Source organism: Kogia breviceps, chromosome 5 (assembly GCF_026419965.1).
Source record: "Kogia breviceps isolate mKogBre1 chromosome 5, mKogBre1 haplotype 1, whole genome shotgun sequence".
NCBI classification, from domain to species: domain Eukaryota; kingdom Metazoa; phylum Chordata; class Mammalia; order Artiodactyla; family Physeteridae; genus Kogia; species Kogia breviceps.
In genome coordinates this window covers 88,770,852-88,789,482 of record NC_081314.1, presented here as the reverse complement: position 1 = coordinate 88,789,482, position 18,631 = coordinate 88,770,852, and the positions used below count along the sequence as shown (strand labels likewise).

At 39.6% G+C, this 18,631-nt stretch overlaps 1 protein-coding gene across 2 annotated transcripts in view; it reads left to right on the top strand.

Annotated features, from left to right (window-relative positions):
* The first annotated feature begins 1,400 nt into the window (after positions 1-1,400).
* GAP43 (growth associated protein 43) overlaps positions 1,401-18,631 on the top strand; it is a 92,109-nt gene continuing 74,878 nt past the window's right edge. Inside the window, exon 1 of one of the 2 annotated variants that reach the window (XM_067034558.1) lies at positions 1,401-1,847. In XM_067034558.1, the coding sequence (XP_066890659.1) occupies positions 1,818-1,847 (30 nt within the window). In that variant the 5' untranslated portion in view covers positions 1,401-1,817. The remainder of the gene's footprint in view (positions 1,848-18,631) is intronic. The other variant, XM_067034559.1, reaches the window with a different exon arrangement.

Below are 18,631 nucleotides of genomic sequence, written 5' to 3'. Positions count from 1 at the left end.
ATTGTGCTTTGCATACATTACATTGTTTGGTCCTCACAACGTGTTGGCAAGGTTGATATTATTATCCCTATTTTACAGATTAGAAAACTAGGTGCAGAGAGATTCAGTAACATTCCCAAGATCACAGTACTATAAATCTAAAACTTATGTTATGTACACTTTTTTTAAAGTCACATTTTCCTGCACCCAAATTATGAAGAACCATAGATGGAATTGAAGACATAGGCTTCATGATATATTTTTTCTTCTCATAACAGGTGAATTTACTTTATTCTTCTTGCCCAAACTGTAAAATATCATTTTGGGCATGCCAACTAAAGAAATGTCACTAGCCATGCAGCTCTGTGAGGATTACATCATTAGCCACTGCAGCCGTTGAACTTTAATACACCCTGAAAGGAGTTCTGGGTGGAAAACAGGAATGAGGCATTCTGTGCTCTGGGAAAACTGGCAGGACAGGCCTTCAGATAGATATTTTCAGGAGAAATTTTTAAAGAACTTGGATTCTTGCATCTTCCCATACCTAGAAAAAGCACTAAAACCATTAACCAAGATATTTGCTCCCCGTGACTAGCAGTAATCTTCTACCAAGGGGGTAAGGGCTGGTTGCACTCACCCCCTTCTCCAAAATCACATATGTGCAGACCTCCCCCCTCACCTCTTTGGAGCAGTTCCTCAGAGCTATCTGGGAGGTTGTCTCCAGGCTATGGTCCTCAGTAAGTCCCCAAGTAAAACTGAAACTCAGAGCTCTCACATTGTACATTTTTATTTCAGTCAACTGGCACCAGTCATGTTACACAGATTTATTGTTCAAATGTGCTCAGCTTTTCCAGTAAAATTAGAAGAAACCCCAATTTTCAAACAGGTATATGTGCATTAAGAAAAAAATTACCATGTGATTTTAGATATGGATGCTAATTCCTAAACATTAGTTATTATTTCTGCACCCAAGTGCTTAGAATGTTTAAAATGCAATATATTCGTGTGGATTTTTCAAGTATTTTGGAGCACATATGAGACGTGTTTGTGCGTATTTATTTTAAGTTATATGAGTACTGAGTACAGTGTACATACAGGATATGATATTCACATCTTATTTCATTTTTTGAGAAAACTTAACCCTCAATTATTAACTGTGCATAAAATCTAAATAGCAGATACAACATACTGTATAGGTCTGACTACTCATTCAGAATAGCCATTCTTTGCTTTTATGATATTGGGAAGAGAAAAGAGTTAGTAAAGAAATAGAAGCATTCCTCAAGCCCCTCTTCTCTAAAACATATTCCATATACTCTCCTGAACGGTCTGGAATATCCTTCTCTTCAGCTACCCCATCACCCTCTCAATGCAGTGGGAAAGTCGGTGGGTAATTGGGTCCAGATTGGAGATGTTTAAATATTCATGAGGCTGGCAGGGGACTGGAAGGGGGTGACTGTCTACAATGGGGGTGGGGCCGGGGGAAGTGATTAGTCATTGAAAACTAGTGAACAATTCTGAGAAAGAGATCGAGAGACAGGGACGAAAAAGAGGGATAAACAGTGAGTGGGTGGGGAGAAGAGAAAAGGAAGAGAGGGAAGAGGAGAGAGAGAGAGAGAGAGCATGTGCGGTGAGCAATAGCTGTGGGCCTTACAGTTGCTGCTAACTGCCCTGGTGTGTGTGAGGGAGAGAGAGAGAGAGAGAGAGGGAGGGAGAGGGAGTGCGCTAGCGCGAGAGAGCGAGTGAGCAAGCGAGCAGAAAAGAGGTGGAGAGGGGGGGAGTAAGAAAGAGAGGAGGAAAGGAGAGAAGGCAGGAAGAAGGCAAGGGACGATACGACCATGCTGTGCTGTATGAGAAGAACCAAACAGGTAGACCTAAAGATTTTTACTTCTTGCTGTTGTGAAATTACCGGAGTGCAATATTTCCCTGTAAAGGTAGAAAAAATATTTGAACCTCTTCTGCTCTGGCCATGGTGCTCGCGTTTCCTTAGCATATGGTAACTGATGCTTGCATCCCAGCTTTTATTCTATTCTTTCACAGTCTGCTTTTGGAATGCTGCTACTAATTAGGATGAGGTTAGAAAAAATACGCCTGTTTGGCTAGGGAAAAAAAAGATTTTTTTGGCTATTAGTAGATGTTCAGCGTTTTAGGTCTCTGGTTTTGCGGATGTGGATATGGAAATGGGTGTGGAGGAGAAAACGACGTGAGCTCTACCTACAAGATGGGGGGGCAATCCTTTATATTATTTGCAAAAAGCAGGGTTGAAAGAATAATATTCAGTTATGAATATTGCTTGTTCTATCGTACAATTCTGTTCACATGTGCTGCGGAGAAGCCTTATTTCCTACATGCATGAGCTTCACACGGGTGCAGGTATTAATGGAAACACATGTGAAGGTTTAATTAATTTATTTATTTTCAATGAATGAATGAAACTGTAATTCGGGAGATTTTTTTTTTTTTTTTTAAGAGAATCTAGAGACAACTGGGGCTGGGGGGAGAAACTGGCTGAGTAGAAGGGGAAAATCCCCTTCCCAAGACCAGCAGCGGATTGTGCACCAGCTGGTCCGAGGAGAGGGTGGACCACGCCCCTAGGAGATTCGAGCTCCGATGGGATGGGAAAGACGAGCCGAGTATTACCTGTTGGAAATCAGGTCTCTTCTGCCCTTCCTTTGCATCCTTCCTGGAATTGTAGTGACCAAAGACGGACTAACATTCCGGATAATAAGCATGGTGACTCCTTTTCATCAGGAAGAAGGACACAAACAAGATAAGCAAGAATCAGAGTCCCCTCCCTCTCTCCCCCACTGCTCAGGTTTTTCTTCCATTTCAAATTGCTCACTTATTTCTTGAAAGACGTTTTAGAAACTTGATTGGGGTGAGGGTGGGGAAGAATGACTCGTACGGTATTCCGGTATTCCGCAGCAACCGACAGTGCCGCGGCGTTCTGCAAAGGGAGCTTTAAAACATTGACCGGAACACGTTTGAGTGATATTGGCGAAGGTTAAGGAGAAAAATGGGTGTGAGATTTGGTTGAGTGTGTGCTTGTACGTGTGTGTGCGTCTCCCTGCGAGGCGAGGCGGTCTTGGCCAAAAAAGACCTTTGCACGTTGATTGCCTTCGGGGTGGGGTGCAAGAGATAGGATTTGGGCATTATTCCCGTGCAGGTATTGCATAGGGGCAATTTGTAATACACTCGCTGAATTCGAAGTGGGTGGAGGGAGAAGTGGAGAAGAAACAGGCTGCCAGCTTTGCACATTTAGCCAGCGCCCTGGGAGGGGGGCTGGGGGTGGAGGGCAGGGGGCGGGGTAGAGAGGATGAAGGAGAAGGAAGAGGAAGGGGAAGGGAGACAGAAGCAGAATCTCAGGGCAGTGAGTGGAGAGGGTGGAGAGGCAGGGCAAAAATAAATAGACAGATAGATGATAGATAGATAGGGAGATGGAGAGATAGATAGATGATAGATAGATAAAGTATCAGGCACCTGGGGTTTTGTGAGTGGTTTGTGTGAGGGTGTTTGGAGAAGAGCATGAGAGTCTTACATGTGGCACTTCCCTAAACTGCTATATGATTCCAGAGATTGATGCTTCCGCTGGCTCATTTTTCAAACCAGGACATTTCCTCTCCTTGTCTTCCTTCATTCTAATGCATAAATGCAGTAGATACAGGTGGCTGGGTTAAGCACACTGTCAAGGAAATGTTCTGAGGTTGCCCACCTGGTGAGCTGCAGAAATAAAATTTAGGAAGGTGGAGCCTTAAGGAAGACAATGCTATTCACTAAAAAAGCTTTAATTGGGGGAAAGAAAAAAAAATGCTGGTTTACAACTTTTTGCCACCCTATGTATACATATACATGTATACACATGGCCCCTCTGACAAAGGAAACCAAGCATGATTTTTCAAAAGGGAATTGAGGCTAAAGAAACTCCCTTCCCCAAAAGGGGACAGCTTCCTTCACTTGGGTCCTCTTACTAACAGCCCCAAGTATTCACTAGGATATGTGCAAGGTGATGAAGCCGAAATTGTGTGTTTAGGGAGTTGTAGAAATTCACATGTAAATGTGTACAGTATCCACATACTTTACGTACAACAGTCATGTGTGTACTCTGTGTGGTTTCCATATGCCGGCATGTGTTTTTGCATAATTCATATTCAAGACAGAAAATTGAAAGGTATAGAAATAATCCTATTTTGCCATAAATTTTATACATGTGTATTTCTTTGTGAAATGGTCATGTCCCCTACTGACCACTGCTGTGTATCATTCACATAAGTCAGTATTTAGGATGCCATTAAGTCAGACTAAAGGAAATGGTGTATTCAGGGCGTGGGCTCACACTACACTGACTGGCGTTTCTATAGCCTGAGTACTTAGGTCTCACACAGGTTTTGTGCTTGTGGGTGAAATGATCCTATATAATTCATGGCAGAATCCGATTGTGTTTATCTTTTTTCTGCCATCTATTCATCACCCTAGCCCTTAATAGGGAATAAAACCAGGGCAAAAACCTGCAAAGGTCTAAACTCTGCCACACCCATGAAATCCAGCAGAACCGTGGGAGGGGGCTGGAGGGATTGCACTTCCTTCCTCTTCCACTTGAGCTGCATAAAGAAGCCGTCCTGGATTTCCAAGTTGTAATACATTGCGAATGGCTGAGAAGAAAGCATAAATGATCTTTATTAGCCATTAATTACCACTATAGATTATTACAGCAGAAAGAAGAGAATGAGAGTAGGGTGGAGAGGAGAAGATGGTAAAGGAGTGGTCAAAGGAGGAATAAGATAAAAGAATCCCTGACATTTTATTGGCTTCTGATTTTTCAAATGTCTTGGGGCTAACTTTAAATAGCTTAATTACCATGCATTTTACAGATGATGAAAAACTTGCAAGATCTGTGTCCACAAAGCAAGAAAACTGCGAGGTGTTTCCTTTGTTTAAAAATAAAGACTTTAATGTGTAATCGAAGTAAAAAACACCAGCGCAAGCAAGAAGCCCTTCTAGCCCACGCCTTCAACCCCCATCAACATCTGCATTTTTCCACATACAACAAATAATTCTCATCTTAGCAGGATCTGTGGTTCAGAATTCCAACCTGGCTGCGCTTTTCCCTTGCAGTGTTGGAAAGGTGTGGAAGGATGCTGCCTTGCTGCTTGGTGCAGATTCCTCCTAGTGATAAATTGGATTCCTCCTAAATCTCAGCGAGCCACACCCAGTGTCACCCAGGGACTAAGTGAATTAATTAAATGGAAGCATCTTACTTAATATAATTGAAGCTGTTCTTTTTTTTTTCTTTTTTAAATGGTGATTTCCAGCACACATTTCCAAATTTAAACAGAAGGAGAAATCATTTAAAGGACATTTTTTTTCTGCCAAATTATCTAGACTCGCAGAGAATCTTAGAGAATTAATGGTGAATCTAGAAATGCATTAATATCTGGTGACTCTATAATGCCTTCTAACCCATGCCAAGGTGCATACACAATGATCCCTGCTCTCTCATGCTGACAGTCTGAAACACTGCTCCCCTCCTTCCCCACCCATGCTGAGGCAATTGGGATAAGAAAATATAGGGTTAACTTTCTCTCTTGCTGAGCTGGCAAAACTACAGAAAACTGTTCATGCTCTTTATGCTAAAGGGCAGCACTCCTGTTCACTGAGAGGAAGAGTAGCTTAGGGTCTCCTTCGCCTCCGTCATAGTGAAACTGGGGCTGATGAATCTACGTACTTCAGTTTTACCTGGCTCCATAAGGAAAAGTGGGGGGTGTCTTTGAGGCAATGGTAGGTGTGTATATTAACCAAATGTTTCCCTTGCTCACATTGATAAAGTAAGACAAGTCTGAAATCTTCCTCTAATATTAAAGGGACATTTCAAAGGATGCACATACTCAGGTCATCAAAAGAGAAGATACAGCATTTACCTAATCACTTTCCTATTAGCTGTCATAGAGGCATTTAGGCAACCAAGCATGTCTGTTGTCAATCAAAGAAGTGATTGTGGGCAGAAATTCTCCCTTCTAAATTTCTGAAGTGTGGTCTGGTTGCCCCTGCACCATTGTGTTGATCTTCAGAACATTCTCTGTGGTAGTGGGAAGAGCACTGTGCTGAGAGTCCTTAGTTTATACCACTTACTGATTCTGTGATCCTTGACTGAATCACATTATCTAGGGCTTCAATTTCCCTATAGTATGGAGACTTAAAAAAAAAAGAAAACGAACAGACAAAAAACCCACCATGCTTACCTTAAAGGTTTTTGTAGGGACCAAACAAAATTGATATGAAAACAAAGGTCAATACAAATATAAGAAAATTTTCTCTCTGAGGTTTGCAACATGAGTCTTGGCTTAGAAATTGCCAGGCTTTCAGGATTGCCAAGTGCCTACTACGCTTCCTTTTCCTGTTAGAGAGTAGTTCCTTCTTATCGTTGATTCCTCCTCTTCATCAGTCCCCATTCACTATACCAATTTACTTTAATAAGTCTTCTGTTCCCATAATTCCATTGAAACGTATTCTGAAAAAGACACCATATCCAGTGACTCTTTACTTCACATCTCATTTGATATGTCTTTGGTATTTTGTATTGTTGCCCATTCCTCTTCCTGAAACTGTCTCCTCATTTGGCCCCATCATAGTTTTCCTCTTTCTCCTCCCTCTCAGATAGGTCCTTCTCCATTCTTCTTTGCTGGCTTCTTTCACTCTCTCCCTCCCCAAATATCAGTTATCTCCTGGTTATTTATCTTGATGTCTTTCTCTTCTTATTCAACACTCTAATTCTAGGTGATCTCATCCACCTCCAGAGTTTGTAAGCACCTGTGTGATTTCCAAATCTGTAGACTGGATCTCTCACCTGAGTTCTGATCCATAGATATCTCTGTCTAGATATTTCAGAGACACGTATGCTCCTTATGAACAAAGTCAGACTCAGTGTCTCCCATTTTGTACCACTTAGGCTTCTTCCAAATTCCCACCCTTATTGCTGTAACACCATCTATCCAGCTTCCAAACTCTAGGAAAATGGGAGTGATCCTAAAAAGTATTCTTTTCTTTCAGTCCCCAAATCTAGTTAGGAAATTCTTTGATTCTAGTTAAAAAGATTTTGAGTTCATCCTCTGCTTTTTCATCTCCACCACAAATAAGCTGATTCTGACTTTCATTACCTCCCATCTGGACAAAGACAATAGCTTCTTACATGGACTCCCTACCTCCATCTTGCTCTCCTTCTGTTCTTGCAAATAGCATTGCTCTTATCTTTACCTAACACAAGTCAGATCAGATTATTTCCCTCCTGACAATCTTATAATGGTTCCCTGTTATCAGTAAGCTAAATACAAACTCCTCAGCATAGATTGCATGATTTAGCCTTCCTTTTTTTTTTCTTTAATTTTTCCGTGCTGAGAGGCATGCAGGATCTTAGTTCCCTGACCAGGGATTGAACCCGTGCCCCCTGCAGTGGAAGCATGGAGTCCTAACCACTGGACTGCCAGGGATTTCCAGCGTGATCTAGTCTTGACTATCTTTCCAGTGCCAGCTTCAAGCACCTCTTCTCTCAATGACACTACATCAGTATTTCAGGCCTTCCTTGATGTCTTTGCTCTATGCCTAGAAAATTTCATTTCCCTCTCAGAATAGAAAATTGCCTCTCCCCAGTAAGAGTTAGCTCTTTTAAGCCATTCTTGTCCTCCCTGATGTTTAGTTTTCTTCTACCTTCTTTGTGACCACACTGTAGTTTGTACAATCACTATTATATCACTTGTTACACTATACAGCATTTGTTTTTTCACATACTGGTGTCCATACTGTGAGCTGCTTAAGGGAAAGGGTGAAATCTTGATTATTTTTCTATCACCAGTGCCTACCACAATGCTTGGCACATAAAGTAACGGATTTTAACTGTGGATAATCTGTTTGCTAAATGAATACAGAACTAGGTTTACAGTCTTTCCATAAGTTGTGGCATGTCTAAATGGATGGACCACTACTAGATATTTTTTTAATCTATTGGCATCAAAATTTGAAGTGGAGCTAATCATCACTGATTCTTGTTATTGATCTACAGACATGAAAACCATCAGTTGTTGTTTTATTTTTTTAATTGGGGTATAGTTGTTTCACAATGTTGTGTCAGTTTCTACTGTATGGCGAAGTGGAGTTCCCTGTGCTGTACAGCAGGAAAACCATCAGTTTTTAATGAAAGCAGACACAAAACGCAAAATGATCCCAAGTATACTGTGTTGCTCCAAACTATTATAACTGGTACTACCTGAAAACCTCCCTTTGATGTCCACCAACCAATGTACCAGCCCCACCCTCTGAGGGTAGGAGAGTCCCAGGTTAGACACACGGTTATCATCATCTTGGATCTTCTCCTGCCCTTCCTCTTGGGCCCCCAGTGCTTACACCTATTGCTTTGTTGCACAGTTATTCCAAATAGTCCCTGACTCAATCCCTCACTACTCTTAGTTATTTCATTGATCACACAAACTTTAAAAAATGCTTGTAGTGTTGGCCTGTGCTCAGGGGCCCACGTCCAAGGATTAATTTCAGTTTCATTTGGGTGTCTTTTCTGCCCACCGAACTAGCCACATAATAATATTCCACAAAGAGAAATCTTGCATGAAAGTAAAGGGAGGCTGAATGGTAAGTAGTCCCTCAAATGTCTGTTAAATGAGTGAGAATCAGGTCAAGTTTATCTTTCTTAGGATTGAATTGGCTGAAGGAATTTGGATTCTGAGGTAGGCCTCTTGTGGCCATTATGGGGCACACTGTGGCTACAGCTTTGCCTGAAAATACTCGTTGCCAGACCCTAAGTGGTGGATTTTCTCTGACTGAATTGGCATGGCCTTGAGAACAGTAAGACAAAATGATCTATTGGTGAAGTTGAATAGTGTTTCGCAGTCTCCACACCCTTATTTTATATCTTGCTCATGGCTCTCAATCTCTTTCAATCTCTTTCTTTGAGTTGTCCTATTTTTTTTTCTCCTCCCCTCAGGTCCAAGTGGAGTTTGTCTAATTAAGTAATGCCAGCTCATTCTAGCGTTTAGTGGGCGAGACCATAACAGGACACTTTTAAGAAAAAGTGTGTCCCTTCCAACTTTCCAAATAGGTATTTTAGGCAAAACAGGTACATTAAGATATGTCTGACACATAGTAGCCTCTCAACAAAAAATATTTATTGAGGGAATAAATATAAGAAGGGAGGGATCATCATGATGGGCCATTAGGGGATATGTTTTGGTACAGAAGATCATAGCTATGCACCTGTTGAGAGGTGGCTCTGTGTAAATGCACACTCAGCTCTGTTGGTCCTGCTCTCAAGGTGGTGGTGGTCAAAGTTACAATTCCAGCTCCTGTCTGCTTAGAACAGAGTGATACCCATGCAGTGAGTTCAGGTTGTAGAATGGGAGTGTGACCCTCCAGATTCCCTATCCTTAATTATTTACAGATCTTATTTTCTTAGATGTTGTTTGTTTAATGTCCTGTTTCATGTCTTTGTAGTGGAATAAACCCTACCCTGGGTTCTAGACCTGGCTCTGCCAATTGCTTGTCGTGTGACCTTGGGTAAGTAACATCATCTTTCTGAGCCTCAGTTTATTCATCTATATAAGTGGGCACATAAAAGGAATATACTCCAGATCCAGGCTTGCCTTATCTACTAGGCTGGTGTGAGGCTCGTATAAAGTGGTAAAAATAAAAGAGTTTTGCAAACGATGTGTTTTTCAAGTGTAAAGTATTATTAACTGAGGAATTCCACATATTGAAACCTAAAGTACTCACAGTTCTATGCCAAGAAGTACCCTTGCTCTCCGTATAGAATGTACATATATTTCCCATTCCTACCCCTCCTCTCCTATTCTCTACAGAGTAAATATTAACTGTGCTAATGGATGGGAGCATAGCATATCTTTACCATTTCCTTCGAAAACTTCAGTGACAGCACTTAAATAAGCAAATATTCAAATTGTCATGAGACCCCAACGATCAGTTCAAAAGCATTAGAAATATGCACTATTTTTCTTTTTATCTTTTTCTGTTTTAGTCTGTTCTGCACATTTATATTTCTCTTTCTGCTTGCTAATTTGGCTGCTTCTCCCCTATCCCCATCCTCCCCACCCCCCCACCTCACTTCCAAACTGGGTTCTCAGCACTAAGATTACCAGGCATGCTGTGCTCACATCAATCACATGAGAGCCCAGTCAGGCAGAATAGTAGAGAGGGAATGTGGGGCTGATTGGGAGATTGAAAATGGGGATGGAGCCTGGTTGGGGAAAGCACTGTTCAAAGATGATCACCTGAGCACAATTTTCATACAACCTCAGGGTTTCTCATTGCATCAGGAATTAACCTTGATCAGAAGTGGTATACAGTCCTTAGCCTTTTCCAACTCAACTCTAATACCATAAATAATCTAAACTTTCAGGATCTCTACAAAGGACATTTCAGTTCTCCTGCATCCCTGGTTAATTGGGATGTTATCTATTTAATAATACAAAATTTATCCAATTCTCATATAAGCAATAAATTCTTGCAACCCAAAAGATCTGATTTCTTAATGTATGGATAACATTTGAAAAAATTTTTAATCATAACAATGGGATCAATTTTGTCTAAGAGATTTGCTTTTCCTAGAAGCCAGAAGTTTAATATAGAAAAATTAATATCATGGATATTTTGAAAAATACTTTTATAAAGGGGGCTTATATAGAGTTTGATAGAAAGATACATTAACTAGAAATTTGCAAATATGCAGGTGTCCAGAGAGAAGCAATTATTTTTTGGTTCATATTTACAGTTGGTTAATGATCACCTTTAATCTTTCACTCTAGCCACCTCTCTCTGTCTCGCTCTGCCTCTGTCTCTGTGTGTGTGCCTGTCTGTCTGTCTCTCTCTGTCTCTCTCCACACACGCACACACACATATACTTGTATTATTTATGTCTCCTTTTGTTGGGTACAAGTAACAGACACCACTTTTAGTGGTCTAGAAAAGGGGTCTATTGAAAGGAAACTAGATAGCCCATGAAATTAAGAAGTTGAACAGCCAAGCTTACAGGAACCAGAGTAGATCTGGGAACCTCAACATAAGGAATTCATAGACTTTCTTTCTGGAGCCCTGCATTTAAAAGACTCAGTTACTAATAACCCCAGCTTCTCTGGCTCTCAATTAGAAATTCTAGCTAAGAAACAGAAATGTATCTATGTACATACACATATACAGAGAGAGAGAAAAAGAGAGAGGGAATATGAGAGAAAGAATGAGACTGAATGAATCTGACTGGTCCTTCTCAGTTCAGCTAGTTACCAATAGAACAATCATCTCTAACTGGATGAAGGACCAGATCACGTGATGTAGACAATTTCTGGAAACTCACACCTGTGAATCTAGGGAGAGAGTAAACTGGCTGAGAAAGAGTCTCTTGTATGTCCATAATAGGGAAGCTTACCAGATTAGGAGGGATTTTCCTCAAATATGGAAGATCACTATTTTCCCTTTGGCTGTTTTCATTTAGCCTGTATTATATATTCTTATTATTGGTAGGGTTATCACCACCAATGACTCCGAAAGGAAGCAGTAACCACACAGATAACTGATCTCAAGAGCTTTTATACCTAAAAAAGAAAAGTTAGGGCAAATCTCCACAGCTAGAGTTGACAAGCATTGTTTTCACTTTTTTTTTCCAGAAGCTGAACTCTGGCAGGTTCCACCTGACTAAGAGGAATATCAGCTACCATATGCTCTTGCTAACTTGGCATGGTGTAACTTTGATCTAACTTTTCCTTTTTGGTTTGTGGGATTCGTTTCTGCCAAAGGATTGGGCAATAACGGGTGTAAAACATCTCCCTTGAATTTATATCAGAGAAATGTTACTCCTTGATATTCGTCATCTCACTCTGAATGCCCTTAAATTAATTCCAGCAGTAATCATCATATTTATCTATTTTTAGCAAATTGGCACTTTCTAAAACATTGAGCTGTTGTCTCCATACGCACCAGTTTGCTCTAAATGTAGAATTTTGGTAATTAGCTTTACATCCATTATTTGTAATCCCAGTTCCAATAACTATTCAAAATGTTATTTTTAAATGAAAATTTGAAAGACCCTAATGTCTTCCCATTAATGACTATATAAAAGAGCTAGATGAAGCAAAGAAAAAATAAATGAAATGATCTCCAAAGGTTAAGCAAACTCAGGAATTGGCTGCTTTTCTAAATGGCTTCAGAACCTCTTAGTCAGCACAACCAGCCTAGGAACTAGCCTAGACTAGGAGCTGTTCAAATGCAAATCCTGTTCCCACTCCTACTTGCTTTTTGGTTCAGAAACCAATTTACCAGTTTGGAGTATAAACTGAGAAGTAAAAGCTCTTCTTAATAGCCAAACTAGATCCTCAACAGCTAGTCTAAAAGATGCATTGCACAGTTCTACTCAAACTCCAGTAGAGGCAATTGTCTCTGATATTTACACACACACACACACACACATCAAGGCAGGATTTCTTTAAAGAGAAATTATTGGTTTCTAAATAACTAACTTGCAATTAGATTTCTAGATCCATATTGTATTGAGGGCAGCCCCACTTTGGCTATCCAGACTCTTGTGGGGTTCTAATGGGGGAAGGGAAAGAAGCATTGAGTATATTTAGGGTGGACATTACCTTTCAACGCCCTTTTCTTTAAATCTTTATTTGTGAGATGTAAAGGAATAATGAGACTTTATAAGTCATCCACCTTAAACATCCCCCATTTCATCTTCAGCTAGACATTTGGAGAATTTTTCTTCCAAAGTTTTACTGGGTTAATATTTCTAAAAATTTCTGAGATTTTCAAAAGGAAAGAGAATATTATCTTACTTTAAAAATATTGGCTCTTTCTTTAGATGAATCTGATTTGGGGGTTTGATTTATTCAGTTTTGGTAATTTATTTAGTTTTTTCTGAAGAGTAAGCACCATTTGCAATCTTCCCTTAACCACTGCATTTCAAGGACTTATTTACTCCAATGAAAGAGAAGGCGATTCTGTTTTCTTTATTGCCTTGGAAAGCTACTCTGGAGAAATCAGGTTGGTATTTAGTATTCATTTGAATAAATCTTTCATGTTAATCTAAATTCAGTGCTCTTCATGTCTATGATTGCCTTTGATTGAGAATACGGAGTGATAGCTTTTGATAACTCAGCCAGATTTGTGTTCCATACTGATGGACAGTTAACTGGAGAGCTGTATAGAAAACATCAACAAGCTCTAGTTTCTTGCATACTTTCTTTCATCTTGAACTTCATACCTTACCCCTTTGGAGTGAAACCAGTATAGAAGAGGAAATGAAGAGGACTATTCTTGAAAAGGGAGGAGGACTTATAAAATAGAATTACCGTTTGGAATTGGGCCATTGCCCTCCAGTGAAAACTGTCATGGGAACGTAAGACCACAGATGTCTCAGACTTCACTTCTGAACATCATCTGGAAGATTGTCTCTGAGGGAGTGTACAGGACAAATAGATGGATCTGTAAACTCTCAGAAAGACAAGTGGAGCTATCTTGCATGACCTCTCTGGGACATTTGAAACCATGAAACATGCCTTCTCTTTACTTTCTTCGCTCCGTAACACCTATTTGTGCTGTTTTTTCTCTTCTCTATCCTTGATTTCACATTCTTTTTTTTTCTCCTTTGGCTCCTCTTTCTCTCTCCGCCCCTGAAAAGTTGTTGTTATGCAGGCTTTTGTCCTTATTCTTGCATGTTCTTAGTCAACAGAAGTTCCAAGACTAATCTAATCCGTGCCCACAACTCCTACATGACGAATGGGTCTCAAATTCTCCAGGCTCTCTAGCCAAGTCTACTTCCTGGGCTCTAGAGCTTTGTATCTAACTGTCCACTGGAAATCTTGTCCTGATGACCCACAGGAGCTCAATCTCCACATGTCCTAAAAATAAGTCTTCATCTCTTCCCCATTCGTATCCAGTCATCTAAATGGAAATGGAACCCTGATTAATTCCCCCAGTCTTCCTTTTATTGTTAGATGCTACCACTTTTTCTAGTTTCTATAAGTAGAAAACAAACAAAATAACCATTCATTCTTCCTTTGCTGTCACCCTCTACCTCAAAAATACGTCTTGTCTCTGTCCCTTTTTCTTCATCTCCACTATCATCCTTAACCCAGTTGTCTCTCATGGAGAGACACAACACAACAGCCACACAACAGCCTTCCCATCTCCTGTCTTTCACCCTCAACCTTTTATAATCATTCTCCCCTCAGTAGAAAGAACGGTCTTTTTAAAAGTTTCTATCAGATCATGTGTTTCCACTATTTAAAAACCTTTGATAGCTTCCTATTCCACATAGAACCAAAACCAAACTCATTACTCCTAAGGTCTATACAAGTCTACATAATCCAGGACTTGCCCCACCCCTCTGAATTTTTCTTATAACCAAACCCTTCTTGCTCACCAAGTCTATTGGCCTCCTTTTAGTTTTTAAAACACACCAAGCACATTCCCTCTTCAAAGCCTTTGCGTGTGTTACTCTCTCTACCCAGAATGCTCTTTCTCTTACTATTTACTTGAGAGGCCTTCTGTGACAAATCCATCTGAGTGGTGAGCGGATCACCCCACTTCTTTTGTTTTCTTTAAGAATTGTTCTCAATCTGATTTTTAAAAAATTTACTTGCTAATTTTCTGGTCCCTGCCTATCTCTTCAAACTTCAAAATCTACCCCTCTTCACATCCCACACTCCACTGTAATTGTACAATTTCATGGAACAACCCATGCTGCTTCATCCTTTCCCCCTTTCTAAACACTATACCTTTTGCCTGGAATACCTTCCTTTCCCTTCTTTTCTACATAACGCCTTTCTAATGTATTTCCACAATGTGGCTAGAGTTATTTTTTTCTTTGTGGAGACGCCCTGACCCTCCAAGCAGATATGTTGATCTTTCCTTTGTGCCATCATTGTGTCTAGTACATGCCTATACTACAATATTCCACAGACTTTATTATAAATATTCATTTACATGTCTGTCTCTTTTGCTCTTCTAAAAGCTCCCTTCGTGTAGGAATCATGTTTCGTTTATTGTTTTATGTATATAGCCTTAGTTCAATGCTTTGCACATAATAGGCTCCCATTAAATAGAAGTTGAGTAAATGAAGCCCACACATATGACCAAATATCAGTGTCTAATGAGTTGTATGTGATGGCAAAATTTGGTTAAGTCTAAGGCAAACATTGCCCAGTTCCCACCAATTAATCATGGGACCTGCCCACTCTGGCACACTTTATAATTAGGCACCTGATAGATATCTCACACAGAGCTAAGACTGCACAGACTTGGATTTCACCCAAGTGGTGCCAGCTGGTTGTTTCAGCAAATAAAAGTCCCCATTTTGTAGAGAGATACTTCAACATGGAAAGATAGCCATACTTGACACTATAAACTTCTTATGATTTGGGCTAAGGATGAATAGCAGTTTAAAGTCATGTATATTTTAACCCATTAATATGCCTTCCAAGCTAGGTGCTAAACATTCAACCTTTTCATAATATCTAAAACTGGTGACTTCTGAAACCCCTCCCAGAGTAATCCTGGTGAAGTTTCACACCCTTCCTCTTTGTTAATGATATGACTTGTAGTTGCATGTACACATTCTCTTACTCCTTTTACTCTCTTTAATTTCAAATTAGAAAAAAAATATGCACTATGATGTTTAATTGTTGATTTTTCTGGTGACTGTCTATGTGCTATGGAAGCATCCACCTGTCTGATGTTGTTTATTCCCAAACTGATAAACAAAAGGAAAAATTTTCCTACAGGGGAATGAAGAAACAAATGGCCAGGTAATCATTGACTTAACAACATCTAGCATATGTCTCTTACAAAAATGTGATTCCCTCTGGGCAGTGGAGCTGAGGAGGAATGGATTCCCCCTTGGAATTCTGGAGAGGGAGAAATAATCTTCAGTGTAGTCTGTTTCCTTTCTAAGAATATATATGAGAATCAAGAAAACAGAAGAAGTTTCATGGTCATTAGGTAGCTATGTCCCTTTGAACTAAAGCTATATAACATAAAGATTAAAAATACTTTTTTTGGTCTGGCTGGAAACTAAAACACTCTTTTAGATTTCTTTCTTCAGGAAATGATATTCTAAGTTTCAAGCTGCTAACTTGCAAAGCAAACTTTGGAAACAAGTCTCATTTATAGGTTGGGGTAATGCTCACTCCAAAATCAAATTTGGGAAGGACAAAAAGAATATAATTTTCCAGTTTAGGGAATGGATGAGCATAAGGAAGGCAAGCTGAAGCAGACTTCAGCTGAAAAAAATAAGTCACTTTTCTCAGTTGTACATTTTTTATTTCAGTAATTACAGGGGAGGTGGAGAAGATACATGAGTAGTTTGGGTTGCTGAGAAAGTAGATGAGAGAAGCAAGTATTCAATGTTGGAGAAGTTGGATTGGTGGGATATGGTAGAACTTTAAAAGACCCACTGGACATGGGTGGAACCCTTGGAGCCATTTCTAGAAGATGTAAATTTTAAGTTGCCAATGACCTTATACTTCAGGAATAGTCAACAAATCTGGGTTGTTCTGATTAAACAAAATTTCAGCCTAATTCTCTGGAATTAAGAAGGGAGTTTTCCTTGGATTCCAGTGGGTGGTCAACAGGTCAGGCCTAAACTGGTACGAAAAGATTAGAGAATAGACTAAATAGACTAGAGGATAACAAAATCTACTAGGCACTCTCTATACATATAAGCTTTTATTGCCTCCTAACATTAAGTGGTGCTATCTTCACCACCTGAAATGCTTTCTTTCCTCCATCTGCCAAACTATGTTCTGCCTCCAAAAATTCTGTTGAAAAATCACCTCTTTTATAAAATCATTCCAGATTTCCTTATTCTCCATCTGGATCCATGCTGCAATCACTATAGTAACCTCCCTAGTAAGTCTTCTCCCCCCATATAGTTTGTGTGTGTGAATATGTTGCACATATATATGTATACACACACAGAGAGAGAGAGAGAGAGAAAAGAGAAGAGAAAGAGCATGTATATGTTTTGTACTTATTGTCCTTTTCTGTTTCCCCTAGACACTGCTTAAATTTCATTCCTGGGTTCGCCACTGTTCCAGATTGCACAAGGCACTGTTCAAGGTTTCCTACTAACTACCTTTTTATTTAATCTCCCAGGGAAAAGTTGTCATTCTCTTTCACTATATACCTGATGGTAATAATTATCATTGATTAGTAGAGCTAAGGGGATCTTAGAGATTATCTAGTTGTTTTTTGTTAAACTTCTTTTGAGCCACAGAACTTTTGATCCCAGATATTTCTCAGAATCCAAATACATAAAATAGGTAAGAGGTTCTATTTGGCCAGAGCAGAGTTTGGTGGCCCAGCCTTCTGTCCTGTCAGTCCACTCCTCTCTGCTCTGAGGCCCCTTTGAGGAAGCCTAGGGAGCAGAATTTGGGAAACACTGATCTATGTCCAATCCTTCATGGTGTGGAAGTTGGGAAGTTAAGGTATTCAGCTCAGAAAGGGCTAAGCTGGAGTTTCTTCCTATGCCAGTGCCACTTCTTTCAGAGGGGTAAAAGAGGATCATGCTTTCAATTTCTGGATGTACATATCCCCAAGTATTATAAATTTGCGAAGTCAGCATTTATGTGGTTCATAAATGGACAGGGTTCTTTCACAAATGAAGACTAGAAGTTTTTGTGTTTTCCACCTTTTGACTCATTTATCTTATTTTTCAATTAGTCTTTTTTTTTATCAGGACTAACTGTGAGACAACATTTTCCTCAAATTATATATGAAAGTCACTTATTCATTCAATAAACATTTATTTACCATCTACTAAGCCAGAAGTTGTGCAGAGTACTGGAAATATAGAAATAATTTTCTTAAAAAAAAGAAACACTCTCTACCCTCAAGTAGCGCACAGTATAGTGTGGAAGACCTCTCTATGTCTATTTCAAAGTGTGTATTCTACAACACGCTCCTGGATAATTTTATTAATCTCAGGTGTATTTTCCTAATTGTTCAGGAATGTTTTTCACTGTAGGAATTTACTAGTGTTTCTTCTCATGTAGATGTGACTATCCAATCTGCCTTGGAGACCTGGAGGGTGAGTTTTGTGAATAAGAGAACATTCATAGGTATTAAGGCTTAAATACTGCAAAGCCAGAGGATTTTTAAGGATTAAATGTGTTAATATATGTAAAATACTTAGAACTATACTTGGCATATAGTGAGCACTAATGTTAGCTATTGCTTGTTATTGTTGAAATTGTTGATGATGATGATTTGGAGTCTATGTTAAAGGATTCGTATGTCAAGTATTTTTTGGTAGGAATTCCTCAAGGACTAGTTTCTGGATTTGGGGTGTGTGTGTGTGTGTGTGTGTGTGTGTGTGTGCGTACATGTCTAAGGTTTAAGGAACTTATAATTGATTAATTGAGAAATGAGATATTAATGTCGCTGATTTAAATCTTGCCCACCCTGTGCTCTCAATAGTTTTTAGGAATAATGTATATTAGTTCTTGGAGTCTGGAACTCAGATATAATTAGCCTATCTTACAGATGTGGTCAATAAAATAAGAATAGAAGTTTAAGCTTCCTTCACACTTAGAAGGTACAGAGGCTTATCGCTTCCAGGAAACTGGAATGTGAGCATCTCAAGACC